Here is a 16,650-nt window from a genome sequence, read left to right as displayed (position 1 = left end):
ACAACAAAGTGCACTTGTGTTTTTGCTCTCTTCCAGCAGCGAGATTGCAGTGTTACACATTAAATCACAGTATTTGGCTGCTGATCACATCTGAAGTGAACTATCATGAGTGTATCAGTAGAGTAGCACCCAGTGATGGTAAAAGTGCTGGATAGTCCATTATGCTCCCCCACAGTTATGGGGAAAAGCCTGTGTTTTCTGTACTATACCCTGCATTTAGACTGGGTGATTAAACCAATGTGGTTACTGTAACATTGACTTGAGTTGTGTGAGCATTGCACTCTACTGGCAGCTATTATGTACTACAGGAAGGGCTCCAGCTTGCAGTTGAGACAGCATTACATTTTCAGGTCTATAGCACAGTGAATACCTCATTGGATTTTTGTCACATGGCATATGGAACTCTATGCTTCACAGCTGTCAACGACAACAAAAACAACAACACAGCTGCCCCCCCCCCCCACAGTCTAGTTTGTGTTGTTCCGGAGTGCTGCTAATAAGACACAGGAGTTGTGTAAAGTGTGTCTCTAAAATCACAGAAAGGGCACATCATCCTAATACCTTCAAGTGTTCCTCTTCTGAGAACGCTTTTAGAGTTTGAGGCTGGCTGTCAAATTAGCTCACCTACAGTCTAAAGCTTTTTTTCTCAAAAGATTTCCCAGGTGAACTCACTGACATTTCTCTTGCCTCCTCCAACAAGTACACAGACATTTTACAGCTCTGCAGACCAGCCACTATGGCTCTTACAGTGGCTATGCCACCAGATGGCAGTCAATAATACTGTAATCCCACAAATCCAGGAATCAATGCAAGGGATGCTGTTGCTGGAACAATTAATAATGCTCGAATAATTAATGTAAACAGTCAACAGCTGGTTTATAAAATGACATATATAACATTTAATGCCACTTTCATTGCCTCTGCAAGTTAAATGACCTATGGACAAATTGCATTCTGTGTTTTATGCTTTGTCATGCATCATTTTCATGCATATTGTTTGTGTTACATGCTATTTATAGTTTGTTCTATTTTATTTATATTTCTGGTCTATGCATCGTCATGCCCCAATTCCATGGAATTGGTCTGTAAATATTTAAACAAGTATGTTGTGTGCATGTTGTTTTACAACAGAATCAAATCAAACGTTCATCCTATCCAGTGGTGGAAAGAAAGAAGTACCTTTACTCAAGTTCTATATTTAAGAAAAGTATAAGTACCTCAAACTTGTTCTGGAGTATTTTCAGACAGTTCATACTCATACTTCACTATTATTTACACTTCATATTTCAAAAGGCAAATATAATTTGAAAAATAGTATGTAGTATGAATCATGTATCAAAATTTCTAATCATTATAAATATAATATAGAGGAATATAATCAGAAGAAATTACAACAAAACCAGCACGACACTGTACAGAAATGCTCTAAAGTTTCTATAAAGTCACTATAAAGTCATTGTATCGGACCACAAACAAACCATAATCGTGTTTAGACATTTCCTCCGGTAAAAGAAGACATTTAAAAGCGTGCTGAAAGCCTTTACGTGGCCACAAGAAGGTCTACGTCGAAGAGGCAGACACTCGAGAAATACTAAACAAAGAAATCCAACCGAAATCCAAGAGGTGGGACGTCACTGTTCCTGCCCCCCTTTTCCAGACGCTCGTCTCTTATTGGTCACCGCCCAGAGCTCTGCCGTTGCTATTGGCCGGCTCTGCTGTCAGTTAGGAAACTGCTAAGCCGTCCGGTGTTCCCCTGCGTCGGGATCAGAGGACGCAAATCAAGTGAAACAAATCTTCTGACAGGAGAAAAGTTCATGCTGGAGTTTGCAAAGACCTCCGAGGGACACATGAAGGTAGGAAGACGGACAGAAAACGCGTTTGAGTTGATGGTGTAACGCTGGAGACGATCATTTTACCGTGTTTTTTTTTCTCCCGTGTTTACAGTTTTGGTCCAAAAGAAAAGAAAAAAAAATGATGTAGCAAAAGTAGTCAGTCAAGGCTACAGGCCAAAGGGTTTGGACCGCTGCTTCAATAAAGATAAAATGCCTCGAAGATCTGTTTTATTCGTGGAGAAAAGTCGGCTAACATACATTTAGTTTTATTATTATCATCACTGTGGCTTTTAACATCTCCCTCAGTCAGACGCTGATGACGGTTTGATCTGCATGATAGTGCTTGTTGAATGCATTTACTTTGGCCCCAGCTGTTAAATATCGCTTATTTACTCAGCAGTGCAAACACAAAAATATATTAAAATAATAAAAAAAAAAACTTCTAACACTAGGCTGCATCAAAGCCAGTAGGCAGCAAGCCCAGTGAACAAGTTAAGTGGCCTAACAAAAAATAGGTTGGCTACCAAATCCAATTTAGTATTCAGACATGCTGCATCTGGTCAGACATCCTGATTACCACGACAAGGAAATTCAGCAGACCTCTCAGGCTGTTCTTCCCCTCAGTTGACCCACATTTCATGTTCAAATTTGTGGGCAAGGAGCTTGGACATGTATTAATGCATAGATTGGATTTTTATTCCCCCTCACTTCCCAGTAAAACCAGCTGGAAGATGATGTGAGGGAAGATTACAAGACGACTGAAATCTAAACATAATCTCAAATAGTCTGTTTGTGTTGTAACTTTCTTTGTGATGCAATGTGAGCAGTTGACTGAGAAACTGTCCTGAGACAAAGAGGTAAAACAGTAGATTTTCACAAGATTTTGATGAAGGATGTTCATTTTCCACATCTAATGTACAAATTAAGAATCACAAGCAGCTACGCACAAACCAGAGCCCCCCTGGAGCAAAGCATATGTTTTTGCAGTAAAAGCTACTGTGCACTTTTAATAAGTTTAGTGTTGCAGATGAGGCACATGGCTGACCAGGCTTAAAACAAACAGGGATAAAAGGATTATGGACACAAGGCTTTCGTGATCGGAAGTGGAGCTATGGAGAACGTGTGGGAATATTTGTATTTCCCATGCTATCCCTTGGTGTTTGTATACCTACCCTCATGATTACTAACTGTTACTTGGGGGGGATTAGGTAAAGTAATATGAGGATCTAAACAAGCGTGATGACACATGTAGCTGGGCCAGACATCTCTCATAACACTGCACACACACTCTTCTCACAGTGATTACAGCGGCCTGTGAAATTAGCAAGCAAGCCTGTAAAACCAAAACCAAGGGAGGTGTGTACACTGCAGTTTAATTAGCATTTTACCCCTGTGGTTAAGCCACAGACCATGAGCGCTGGTGAAGGCACGACTAAAACACTGCGTGCCTTCTTTGTGAGCGGACGCTGCTGTCAAGATTAGGCCGTAGGTGCAGTCCACCAGGGTTTTTGCTCTCACTTCTGCACACTGCTTTGCATGAGGGTCACTGTGTATTAAATGCTGTAAATATGCTGTCACAGCACTGTCATGTTCAGGTTTCCCTTCCCTAGATGCCTGGGAAATATAGTAGCTACTAGATCTGATATGAAAGGCGGCTCCTGTGTTTCATTATGCAACCAGTGCTCCAAGAGATCAACCCACCCCCTCCACATGACTTCACGATGTGGAAAGTTGTGGTGACCGCAGTGTACTCATAGCAGAGCCTGTTGAATGAATGCTAGTTCAGGTGTGGAAGGCAGTCTAGTAAACAGCAGTGAGTGACATTTTTCAGCCACAGAATATTTTGGTGATTCAAAGTAGTTGTACTCATGATATTAAGTAGTCAGCCAGTGCAGTACACTTCTATCCCTGCACGGCCCACATGATGATTCTCACCGACAATGGGTGCTTAATGTAAGAACATCAACAGCTTTGATCTTATTTCAAAGACGGGGCCCGCATACGTTCACTTGGCCAGAGTGTGGTTGGATGTTTGAGGTGCGGACACCGCAGGGCTTGTCAGCAGAACCAACACAGCTGTGAGATTAGAGTGCAGAGACACTACAAAGAGACCACATCACATTTCCTACACAAAATAACTGTCACGGTACCCACTATGAAAGAGACGTGCAGTGGGAAAACAAAACCAAGTGATTTGATGTTATTTTCTACATTGAACTTGAAAAGTGAAGTGACATGAAGTGACATCAGTTAGTCAGCTTTAAGTATTCAAGACAGACGATGGAACAGCTTGGATGCTGGAAGCTGACAGTCTCTCATTCGATATGTGATCCATCTGTGCCTGATGAACATGTCGGCTTGTAGTGTTGCCACTTTTGTGTCACCTCACTGAGCTGAAATATCCCAAACTAGGAAAATGAAATGAGCAGCTTTGTTGGAAAATGAGTTGTACTGTTACTCTTGTAAATTTAGCTGTAGTTTAAGGTGCCTGCTAACTAATTTATGATCAGTAGTTGCATTGTCCCTCACATTCGCTTGAGTTATACCGCTCACTGTGACTACTTTAATCGATTTGTTATGCAGTACACCTCTGAATTACATGCAAAATGAACTGCCTGTTTTTTTTCCATGTGGGAGAAAAATGTTACTACATATTTTGTGCGCTGGGTCTGCACTGCGAAATTGCTCCCTCTCCCGAGATAATAACCACATAACCACATATCCACATAAAGCTCATAAATCAGCGGGCTAGATCAGATGTCTGTCTGGATGTCTGATTTGGGGGAACTGGAAAACATTGGGCTTCGTTTTTCAAGATGGAATTAAATAATTGAGCAATGATTGTGGGAAAACAGTTAAACAAGTTCACTATGTAGTTTCTCAGTTCAGTGAAGTAGACTAAGCTCTTCTCTTTTATCTTTTGTCCTCACAGTCCAAGCTGAATATGGAGACTTTGACCAAGCCAGAGTTGCTGATGCTTTTCAGCATCCTGGAGGGAGAGCTGGAGGCCCGGGACCTGGTCATTGATGCCCTAAAGGTACCCATCAATGGAGCTGTTAACATTATTTTTATGTCGAAGTGATTCTCTGCACAAAGTCTGTCTTTGTAATAGTAAACACTCACCCCCTCTAGGCCTAAAAGCTGCTTTTAGATAGAGAACCATGTAATGGTGTTTTCACAGCAGGGAAAAGGTATCAAAATGTCAGACTCTCAAACCACTCCTGTAGCATATCGACACAACAGTGCAAATTTATTTTTGTAGCTTGCAGTTTGGATGTTTGTAGATAAACATGAGCGAAAGTCATAGTGGATGTGACTGAGAAAATGATTATGCCGCAGCAGTGGTTTGGGAGGTTTTTCCAAACTTTTTGATACTTTTCTTCTGCTCATCACTGCGCAATGACAATAAAGAATCTTGAATCTTGAATCACTGTTGCAACTTACAGTTGCAGCAACTACCAACTTTTAAAACCTACAGAAGGTGGGCCTGCACAAACCTACATGGGTTGGTAATGGATGCCTGTTAAGATATGTTGATCCTAAGGTACATAAGGATCTGGCAACAAAATAAGGGGGGGAAATCAGCAAAAACAATTAAGATTTAATCTGAGCAACCCTGTTGGTGGTAGTCATTTCCTGTTAAGAAAGTTCTCTGTCTGCAATGTCTCTGTGAAGTTAATACTCTACTGGATCTATCCAATTTGCTCCCAGCAGACTAGTGTCTGTGCCTCTGGAGAATGGAGTGAATCTCTTGGGGAATTGTCTCATAAGTCTTCCTTTTCATAAGTTTAAATGAGGAGATGCGTCCCAGTGAACTTGAACATACACTCAATTAGAAATAGCTACAATTTATAGTACACACACACACAGTTTGACACAGAGTATCTACGTACTCCCAACCCTAGGATGTCTTACTTTAGCGGGATTAATGCTGCATTTCAATTAAAGGATTGCCTGGCTATTTTCTCACACTTTGTCCTTCACCGTGCTGTGTCCTGCAGGCCCACATACTCAAGCTTACAGTGACTATCTGCATGGCCTTAAGGATGTTTTGTCATTTATTAAAACAGCTGTAAACTTACTACAGTAACACTGTGATGCTATTAAGAAACCGCAAACTTATAAGCAGTGAGTAAGCAATTTAATGGTGGAGTCTTTCTGCAAAAGACGCCCATACCTTTCTGAGACATTTATACAACTCTGCAGACTTTATTCTCACTATTAATACTTGAGCTTTACAGCCGTACTGCTCTTGGAATGCGATTCACTTTCCTGGTATAAAATGCACCATTGAAAAAACAAACTGGAGAGGCAGCCAGTGAACTAGAGAGCAGCCATCCAAGAGGGTCTACTGCTGAATGTTCAAGTGTTGTGTCTAGACCACATTCCTACATCTCTCCTGGGATCTGGCCATCTAAGGCAAGAAGAGTTACAGCACTCTGGGTGCTTGATGACTCAATGTGAGCGAGAGTAGGAGTGAACAAATAAACATTGGCCTTAACTGGAGCTTGAGGGGAATATGGCTGTGCTTCTTTCAGGGCTCCGCCGGCACAAACTGTTAACCCATTCAGGTCTGGGACTGGATCAATGCCGCAGTGTTAACTGTTACAGAGCTTTAATTAAGGGTATAATGAGCGACCTGCAGAAAATTAATTGCAGGGAGTAAGTGAAAACTGATCTCTTGAGTTAAACTGATCTCTGCAGGATACAGGCTTTTCCAAAGGTGAAATACAACTGCATACCTTTCTGCTGTTCTACTGTGAAGGAATTGGCTGTGTGGAATCTTGGGTCTCGCCCTCACATGAAAATAGATTATCAGTAAAACATCACTCCATAATTATTTTGTTTGTAGCCCCACTCGCTGCACAGCTCTGTGGGTGGCAATGTTTGCCTGTTTGTACACCACTTTGATCCAGACAGATATTTCTATTTTGTCCAATACTTTGGTTTATGACCAAATACCTGCAAGACAAATCACAATTCCATCAGCCTCAGCTGTACTTTGTGTTTAGTGCTAATTAGCAAATGTCAACATGCTAACACTGTAAACTAAGATGGCAAACATTGTAAACATTGAACATGCTACACATCAGCATGTTAGCATTGTCACTGTGAGCAAGTTAACATGCTGACGATAGCATTTTGCTAAAAGCACTGCCGTGTCTAAGTACAGGTTCACCAAGCTGCTAGCGTGGCTGCAGACAGAGTCCTGTTCCAACAATGAAACGTGGACATGATGCAATTCGAGAAGTCGGTCCAGTCATGTTGCTTGTGTCTGTCTTAACTGATGTGTCACAGCTACACAAAGTGTCATGTGAGAAATGTTTAGCTCAATCACAAATCACCATGGTAATAAACACCACTGCTCACCACTTCACTTTTCATGCCTTTGTCTCATCTGGTTGTAAGTGTGGGAACTGACGAGTTTTCACGTGTAGTCTCCATTCTCAGTGATTTAAAATCTAACATTCTCATCAGTGATTTTCAACAGGATATAGTGTGAGTGCAGGATGTGAGGTTAATGATGTGTTTTTTTCTATGGTGCTCTATATTTAATTATGCAGAACTATCACTGGCATTCTAACTATCCGCTGCATTTTTCCCCCTTGTGACTCACTTCTGCAGCTGCTCATGCTGTGGCTTTCAAAAGGAAGTTAAGTCTCTGGCAACGCTTGTATTTGGCACACAAAGCCCTGCAGTGATCCAGTAGTCCCTTTGCTTTGAGAAAGGCGTGTGAGTCTTTGCTTTAAGTTAAAGGGGGACTCAAATATGGAAATGAGCTTTTTAATTAACTGTCGCTTTCACATGGTGTGGTTGACTAGAACTTCCAAATGGACATACTTCAAAACAGGGTTACCTTGTGTTTTCTTTGGTGATGGGGCAGCACTGAACTAGGGAAAAAATAGCTTTCTTTCCAGCCTCAAGATCAACTGTTTGGATTCTGTGCAGTTACTGTAGCATTTATTGCATATTGTCCAAAATTAGGTGATTATGATGGACAGTATTCTTCAGATATCCAGTTTCGTTGCGGGGACCATCAAGTATGTGCATGAGCATATCAGGGTATTTAAGCAAACTCCCTAATCGGCTCTGAAATATACAGGACTCTAGGGTAAGAATCACCTTTCCTCAGTATTATACAGATCTTGTCGCCAACACTGCACAACTGAAAGAGTCCAGGCATGTGTCAGCAAAAGATAAGCTGGATTGGAACCAGTGCAGCCATGGCACAAAGACTGCTTCCCAAGCAAAAGCACACAGGTTGCCAAGAACTGTAGCCAACAGAAAAAAGCATGAAGAATGGTGGAGGTATACTGTGCTGCATAGAAGACATGCTCTGAATGTTTCTGGGTACTGTATATGTACAGTATGATGTAACAAATAAGCTCTGGTATATTTGAGTGTTAAATATTAAGTGATGTTAGAAATGTGTTTGCTGTAATCCCTGTTTTCGCTTCCTCCACCCTTTTTACAGCAGTGCAGGATTGATGGAGAGGAAAACAGCCTCCCTTTGTGTCGGGGAAGCGCGCATTTGTATGTGCATTGAAGGGCTGAACAGGGAGCTGAGAGAGAGAGAAGGAGTCTGTGTTTAATAGGGCTTCTGTGATTTTATAAAAAAAACTGAGAATTTAAAGGCCAATTATCCAGTTATGGAAATGCATGCACACTGAAAAAATAAGGAATAACAAAGAAACAATGTACTCTCCTAGAAACTTCCAAAGGGGGAAAAAAAACCCCAAAAAATCTGTTAAGTATGTGTTTTTCGTGCGTACTCGTACTCTTTTCCTCCTGTATGAGCAAATTCTTTCTGTTAGTATTGTACAGAGCTGCAGTGATGAAAGTCAGACTGAGTATATATCCTCGAGCAAAGTGCTGTAGGTGTCAAGAATGGAAAACCTGATCCAAGCTTATTTAATCTTAGACCATAAAAGTGACACATCAGAGAGCAGACAGTCATTGACGGTAACAGGGATGGGTTGTGGGCCACGTCTGTAGACAGGGTTCTCTTAGAAGATTTTTTTTTTTTTTTCCAAAACTAGATATCTACCTATATCAACCTATTCTTTCTCTCTCTTTAGCTTTGTTTTCTAGAGTACATATATGAATCAGAAGAATACATTCCAAAAAGGTCTTTCAGATACACTTTTGGCAGTTTTTCTAAGTCAATTAGATGTGAAGCCTGTATTGTATAAACACAGTGAGGACACTCAAGGCTTTTGCTTAGGTGCTATGTGGTCATCGGGCTTTGGATATCGCCCACATTTGAGAGGCATTTTTGAATCCTCCTGGGTGCCCTGTGTTTTCCTGTTTCACCCCTCCATGCTGTTTGATCCGCCTTCACAGGATCCTCAGTGGACTGGATCAAATAACAGCAGCAGAGACTCGCAGCCTTGCCCTCCTCTCTTTGTGCCACATGAGCCAATATTACTGTAGATGATGATCACGAAGCCTGTGATCTGTTGTGGAATATTGTTTGAACTTTGGTTCTCTGCCTGTAGCCATCCATCATCAATCCCTATATTTTTCTAACTGGGTTTCCTTAGAAAAACAATTAATTTGACAGAACCTGCTGCGTTCCAGAGATTCGTCGTCTGTATGATGATGGGTTTTGTTATTTTTAAGTGTTTTGTCTTATGCAATTCCTTAACATAAATCTGTCTCTGTACAAAAGTGTCAGACATGTCAAAATGCGTCAAGTACTATTATATTAATGTTGGGCTTTTGAATCAATTATAGGCAGTCATGATGCAATTTATCCATTTTACATCCAATTTCTCTGTCAATGTGTGACTGTCAAAAAAGTCCTATCAGTTATGTGCATTTAGTCACAGCGGGTTGGTGGCTCAGCACTTTCTAGTGGCACATTTCATTTACCTGGGAAGTTAAAGCTGGGAATGGAACACCTAAGTTGACTGCCTTCCAGTACAAGTCTGAACACCAAGATGGATGCCTCCAGGAAAACCTTTGTTGCGCTAGATCTTTTGCAATATAGACAACTGCACAACAAAAATGAGGTCCACCTCAAAAACATCATAGAAGAAGGAAGAAGGTGCATGATTTTCAGCATGTTTCATTGTGTAAAGACCGTTTTGATTACGTTTTAAGCATATTTTTGAAGCAGCCATCTTGGATTTTGGGGTCAGCGTGGTAAGGTTCTTTGTTCTTTGGTTCTGAGTCAGAAAGCCGATTGAAGGGGGCGTTCCAGTTGAAATTTATGACTGAAAACCTGGAAATTCCAACTCCCCAGTTCAAATGAAATGCCTCGTAATGCCTCAGCAAGCCCATGCCTTGTGTAACCATACATAAAAATGTTTTGAGTAAAAAGATCCACACATTAAGACATGCAGATTTTAAATTTGGTGCTGTTATCTGATCAGTACTGGCTGAGGTATCAGAATCTGTGCTGGAACAGAAAAAGCTGAAGTGGTGCATCTCCAGTTAAAATAGACATAGTTCTACTCCAATGTAGTGCCATTTTGGAGGGGGTCATGGTACAATATTCCTGAGTGCTCAACTGTAACACCCACACGCACAAAGTCAGCAGTTACATGCTCTGTAAGAACATCCAATCGGCTGAATATTGCTCTGCAGGCCCATCCACACACTTGACGACACTTTAAACTTCTTAAGTAATCTTGATATCAGTCATCAGGAGCCCTGTCCTCACCCTGCTAGAGAGGATACTGTTCTCTGTAATCTCTTGATCCTCTTTTGTTGAAACCTCACTAAGACACTTTGCCAGCTCTGCTGTAGCCCTCCTCCTCTCTCCTCTCTCTCTCTCACACACACGCACACACACACACACATACACACGCACACACACACACTTCAGCCCCTTTTCACAGCAGGCCCAAAGGCATCTGCTGAACCTGAAATGTCTTGCTGCTATTATCCCTCCTTTGTCTTGAGTTAAACAGAGAACAGGTCTGCCTTGGCCAAGGCCCAGTCCCGAGCAGCTGTCCTGCTAAAGATAGACAGACACACACCATCTGTTGCTCCTCCTTCCTGCTAGCACTCTTTTTATGCATTTCCTCTTCCTCTCTTCCCCTTCTTTTATCTACTGCTCATTTACCACTCTAGCATTGGAGATGTTGCTCAGATTGTGAAGCGCTTCATTAGATTTCATGCTTAAATGGAAGACATATGACAGCAGCAAGTGTTAACTAAAATCATATTATAGTAACTTCGAAGTTCAGTGGTGTGGATGTCAGTTTTTTGACTGATTGCTAATGCCTGCTTAAAGTAATTGCAACTATTGTTAGAGTTGACGAATCCTTTGACAGCCAATATAAATTATACACTGGTGTTTACAATTCGATGCAAAAGGTAGACAAAGTGGAGAAAAATACTAAAGGTCTACAACCTAGCATCTCTGAAGCTCTATGTAGGCACAGAGGTGCTTTAAGATAAATGCTAACATTACCATGCGAACTGCTCACTGAGAGAATGCTAACATGCTGATGTTTAGCAAGTATATTATTTATCAGGATCATGCCAACCTATGGCACTAAACACAAAGTACAGCTATTAACTAAAGTATTGAAGAAATGAACAGTTTTCCCTGATAATACCGTTGGAAAGTCAGAAGATCACCAAAGGCATTACAATTCATCCTGATGGAGACTTGAATGTGTGCACTAGGTTTCATGCCAATACATCCAATAGTTGTTGAGATATTTCACTCAAAACTATAAAGTCATTAGGATTAATCCTCTGGGGAACATGAATGTCTGTGCCAGGTTTCATAGCATTGCATCCAATAGTTGCTGAGAATTTCAGTCTGAACCAAAACATTGGACCGACTGACAGCCAACATTGTCATCCCTAAAGCCACGCTACTAACATGGCTAGAAATGCCTCGTTGAAAATGTACAGACAGGAGTCAGCATACAGTAACAGCTGAGACTCAGACAAGCCTGAGAAGCCAGAAAACTGATCCAAGAGAAGATTAAGATATTGCAGCCAAATTATAATCCCTCTGTATACAAGGACATTCATGCAAAAGCATAAATAAGCAGAGCAATTCCACTCATCACTATTTCCAACCACATAACCTTCAGTCCATAAACATACTTTTATCTAGTTAATTCATCACTGCCCCTCTCAGTGCTCCCACTCACTCTTTTCCTCTTCCTTTCTCTTCAGGCCCAGCGTAAAGAGCTGTTTATCCAGGAACGCTATGGCAGGTACAACCTCAGCGACCCCTTTCTGGCCTTGCAGAGAGACAGCGAGGCTGTCGGGGGCCAGAACAAGGACCAGGGCTGTTCCTCCCCCACCTCCAACCCTCTGGTGGTTCTCAAGCTAGTGGTGAGCCACTGCCGAAGGATGCAGGAGAAGATGTTGGCCCAGCTGGCTGCAGCAGAGAGCAGGCACAGAAGGGTGGGTGTGGATGTGTGGTTCTTAATTAGGGGATGCAGAAATGAGCTGGTTTTATATGTGGATTTCAAAAAAAAAATCAACTGACAAACATAAAAAGATAAAAGTTGGCCTCCGTCGTGGAAAATACTAGGAAAAAACATGACTGGAGACAGAAACCAGTTTTCTAGAAGTATACAATATATATAAAACTGCTTTCAAAATGTTGGTACACAAAATCACATTGATTAAATCAGCCATTTTCATTAAAACCTGAACTGTATTCAAACACATCCTCAAGTGCTTTCACAGGTGCAGGGTAACAGACTGGAACAAAGAAAAATAAAATACCTGCACACTGATGTCATATTTCCAGTCACTTGCATTTGAGGTTAGAGCGCGAACACAATATTATTTACAGACAGTAATGAAACACAACACGTCACTGCCTCCTGTTTTCATCATGAGTTAAATATATACACGTGGACATCATGCCCAGCCTGTGAGATCACAACCTTCCTGTAATCTCATCGTAATATCACATTAGTTTTACGTGAAACATATCAGTGACAGACTTAGATTTTAAAACTTTGCTATGCTTGCTAAATGTATTGACCAAAGACCCACTTTAGTATCACATACTAGATTTAAGGGTTTGAACCACGAAAACATAAGGTAAACCTGTTTTAAATATAGTTTTTTTTAAAAAATCTAATATCAAAAAATTACTGTTGCAAATAATGATTCCCATCTTTTAGAGCTGATCACAAAGCACTCATTTTAGGCTTTGTAAAACCTCAGAGTGAAAACTGTACTTTTCTCTTCAGGTGGGGCTGAACATGACATTCATTTAGATGAGTAGCTATTGACATAGCTGTAGCTTAATTGCCATCAGCATCTTTGCTTGCCATGTAGTAATGTTATTGCTTGAAAATGACTGTTATTGGCCTTAACATCAAGCAGACCTAACTCATGTGAGATAATTTCATTCCTGACTCTCTGTCTCCCCGCCGTGTTTGCTTCAGGTCATTGCAGATCTGGAGGAGGAAAAGAGGAGACATGCTGAGGACACAGCAGAGGGAGATGATGTCACTTACATCCTAGAGAAGGAGAAGGAGCGCTTACAACAACAGGTGCCGTCAATTTAATAGTGACATGGCGTGCACTGCAAAAATGTGTCCAAAATGTACTGGATGTATCAGAGAGGAGTCAGTGAGTGATTGGTGGTGTTTTAGAAGAAGTGGTATCAAAGGCTTTGAAGTACCATCCACATTGTCTGAAGCAAAACAATGTTTACTACTTCTGACAAGCTCCTTTATTGTGTGTCTCCGTCTTTATAGCTGGAATTTGAGCGGAGCCAGGTCCGACGTTTGGAAAAAGAACAGCGGCGGATTACTGACCAGATTGAAGAAGAACGGGCTCAGCACAAACAGCTCTCCTGCGCTTTGGCCAAAGAGTGCAAGTGGGCAAGTGCCAGGGCTCTGGAGGAGGGTCACCGGCTGACTGAGCTCAGCCGTAAACTTGACAAGGTATTAACATTTGGATTTCAAGCAAGGCAGTTTATTTCCTTTTGTCGTTACAGATGTTAAGCCTGGTAATATGCTGCAGTCCGCGTGAACAGACTTTCTCTCACACAGGAGAAGGAGGCTTGTCAGGCCCTGAGAAAGGAGCTGGAGGATGAGAAGAGGAGAACTCTGAGAATGGAGGCAAGGGTGGAGGAGCAGCTGGCAGAGTTTGACACGGAACGTGAGCAGCTCCGCTCACGTTTGAAGAAAGAGGAAGCTCACTGTTGTCAGCTACAGCAGCAGGTATGAAGCCTTCACATTCATCATGCAGGTGACAGTAGATTGTAAACTGTGCATGCTGTTACTACCTCAAGCTATTTCCTCTATATTAGTGCAAGAGGAGAAGATTAGCTTGCATTGTGCAGCCAAACTTCTGCTTGAAATTTATTTTTTTCCCATTTTGTGATCAGGTAGAAGAGATGAGGAGGAAGGCGGAGGAGGTGAACTTGATGAGAGACGTTAGGGGGGTAGTTACAGCTCCAGTGGAGGCACGAGAAAAGGAGTGGGCCACAAAAGTTTCTTCAGGAAAAACAGCGGTAGACACTATTAAGGTTGAGGACATTGAAGAAGACAGAAACCAGCAAGCTGTGCAGCCAAAAGTCAATGGTCACCACTGTCTGATGGAGACCAATGGGCACCACGGTCCAAACAGCGCCGCCTCAGAGAAGATCTGCCTCCAGAATGGGAATGAAAATTCTACGATTCATCAGACCCAGAAAACATTCTCTTCCTGCAGTGCCACCCCGTCCACTCTGCCTCCTTCCTCACCCTGCGCCTCACCTGTCCTTGCCAAACGCCCTCCAGGCAGCCCAAGCCCTGGCAGCTACCAGTCTCCCTACCAGGCCGGGATCAACCAGCGCTTCCACGCTGCTCGTCACAAGTTCCAGGGTACCGTTGACCCAGAGCCTCAGTCACAGGCCGCACAGCCTCCCCTCTCGCCAAAGGACATCTCCCCTGTGACCAGCAGCCCCTCCCTCGAAGCCAGCCCAGTCAAGCAGATGGCCCGAAGCACGGTCACTCAAGTCCTGTCTCGCTTCACCACCGTCCAGCAGAGTGCCACACCAAAGCTCGCGGCACCGAACAATTCACCCTTTGGTACAGACTACCGCAGCCTGGCGGCACCCTTGTCTCCAGTCATCGGAAGGGCCGCAGGACCACTTCCACAGGGGATCAGATCACCCACCATCCCCAGGGCAGACAGGGGCAACCCTCCACCCATTCCGCCTAAGAAGCCTGGCCTGGCCCAGGCCCCTCTCTCCCCGGCCACGGTGCCCAGGTCTGCCAGCCATTTCTCTGACAGCCCCCTCTCAGGCAGCTGTGGCCTCACCTCGAGCCAGGAGGGAGTCAAAGAACTGGACATGGTGGTTTCTTCTAATTAACCCAACATTTGATTCATTAATAAAGTAGTCAGCTGCTGCTCTGTTTGTGACATGATGGTTTAATCCACATCTCATAATTACGATTGAGATTTTGTTTTGTACATGACAGGATTAATATCCTATACTTATTTGAACAGAGGTCCCTTCAAACACTGTTATAATAGTATTTATTAGATTTTTTTCTAAATATGTGCTGAGGCATGATCATAGGTAGTGGTTCAGGGGCTGGTGCTAATGAGCAGTTACAATTGATAGTTTTAGTTTCAGATGTGCCAATACTGTATGTTGGGCACACCATACTGTTACAAAATATTAAGTTTTTTTATGGTGTCATATTTCCAAAGAATACAATCAATTTATCACGTGAAGAGTTAATTCTTACCCTATACTTTGTCTCAAGTATGTCTTTTTGTTATTCCAACAAATACTGTAATTTCAGACCATATGTAACAAGTAGTCCATTGACCAATGCCTGTGCATCGTCTCATTTCAGTGTGCACTCATATGTACGTTGCTGTCGTTTTTATAAAAATGTATTAGTTCATTTTATAAATGTTCCTTAGTTTTACACAGCAGATAATCTAATGCAATCAGTTTCACACTGAGCTTTGTTCATGTATTACTTGTTAAGATAATCGTATAAACTCAAGATTATACACAGGCACCATTGTACAATATCTTGTTTAAGATGAGTAATTCTGATGAATGTCATGCCTTTGTCATTATAAAAAAAAAAAAACATTATAAAACACACAAGTATTTTATAGTCAGCCACAGCTTTGATTGATATCATAACACAACCTCTGTGTTGGTTATCTCTACTTTTATCAGATCCTTTACAGTACTGTATATCTGAAAACTGACAGATTTAATAAATTAATCCCAAAGATTGTCATGTAGTCTCTCTTTATTTATACATTTATTTATACTTATACAGCTGGTAGGCTGTCACTTGGAAATATTTAGTGTGGGGCTGCAACCATTATTTTAATCAATCTGTTATTGTTTTATTGCTGTTATTGCAATTAATTATTATTATTATTTATTAATATTATTGTTATCATCATCATCGTTATTATTATTATCACTATTATTATCTCAATTAATTGATTGTTTGGTCTATAAAATGACAGAAAATAGTGTAAAATACCTGTTACAATTTCTCGTATAGCTTGTTTTATTCGACCACATGTCAGAAATCCAAATATATTCTCTTAACTATCATATATGACAAAACAAGCGCCAAATCCTCACACTTGAGGATCTGGGGCCAGGGATTTGATTTGGCATTTCTGCTTGAAAATATTTATTATTTAATCAGAATTCTTGGCTATTAATTCTCTATGATCTACTAATCTATTAATCATTGCAGCTCTGATTAGGTGGAATGTAAGTAAAGCACTTCTGTATTACATGCTTGTACCTTGGCAGTACAACTGAGATTCCATTAGTAAATGTTCCTGATAACCACAAGTAGTAGCCTTATATAATCTGATGACATGCACTTTCAACAGATAA

The 16,650-nt window shown here is 41.5% G+C and overlaps 1 protein-coding gene across 1 annotated transcript; it reads left to right on the top strand.

The window, feature by feature from the left end:
- Positions 1 to 1,744: 1,744 nt before the first annotated feature.
- LOC121619322 (CTTNBP2 N-terminal-like protein) lies at positions 1,745 to 16,022 on the top strand. Its single transcript, XM_041954942.1, has 7 exons — positions 1,745 to 1,853; positions 4,765 to 4,869; positions 11,979 to 12,212; positions 13,214 to 13,321; positions 13,529 to 13,717; positions 13,826 to 13,996; positions 14,164 to 16,022. The coding sequence occupies exons 1-7, from the start codon at positions 1,815 to 1,817 to the stop codon at positions 15,130 to 15,132; spliced, it is 1,815 nt and encodes a 604-aa protein (XP_041810876.1). The 5' UTR covers positions 1,745 to 1,814; the 3' UTR covers positions 15,133 to 16,022.
- The last annotated feature ends 628 nt before the right edge of the window (positions 16,023 to 16,650 follow it).

The sequence above is a fragment of the Chelmon rostratus genome, chromosome 2, assembly GCF_017976325.1.
Source record: "Chelmon rostratus isolate fCheRos1 chromosome 2, fCheRos1.pri, whole genome shotgun sequence".
NCBI classification, from domain to species: domain Eukaryota; kingdom Metazoa; phylum Chordata; class Actinopteri; order Chaetodontiformes; family Chaetodontidae; genus Chelmon; species Chelmon rostratus.
Note: the sequence above shows the minus strand (reverse complement) of the source record. Positions and strands in the feature narration are given on the sequence as shown.

What these genes read in the sequence shown, in the direction of transcription:
- LOC121619322 (XM_041954942.1), top strand. Translation starts at nt 1,815, where the DNA reads ATGCTGGAGTTTGCAAAGACCTCCGAGGGACACATGAAG. An exon ending in AGGAGCGCTTACAACAACAG is followed by an intron (nt 13,322 to 13,528) that starts GTGCCGTCAATT and finishes CCGTCTTTATAG; the next exon opens with CTGGAATTTGAGCGGAGCCA. An exon ending in GTTGTCAGCTACAGCAGCAG is followed by an intron (nt 13,997 to 14,163) that starts GTATGAAGCCTT and finishes TTTTGTGATCAG; the next exon opens with GTAGAAGAGATGAGGAGGAA.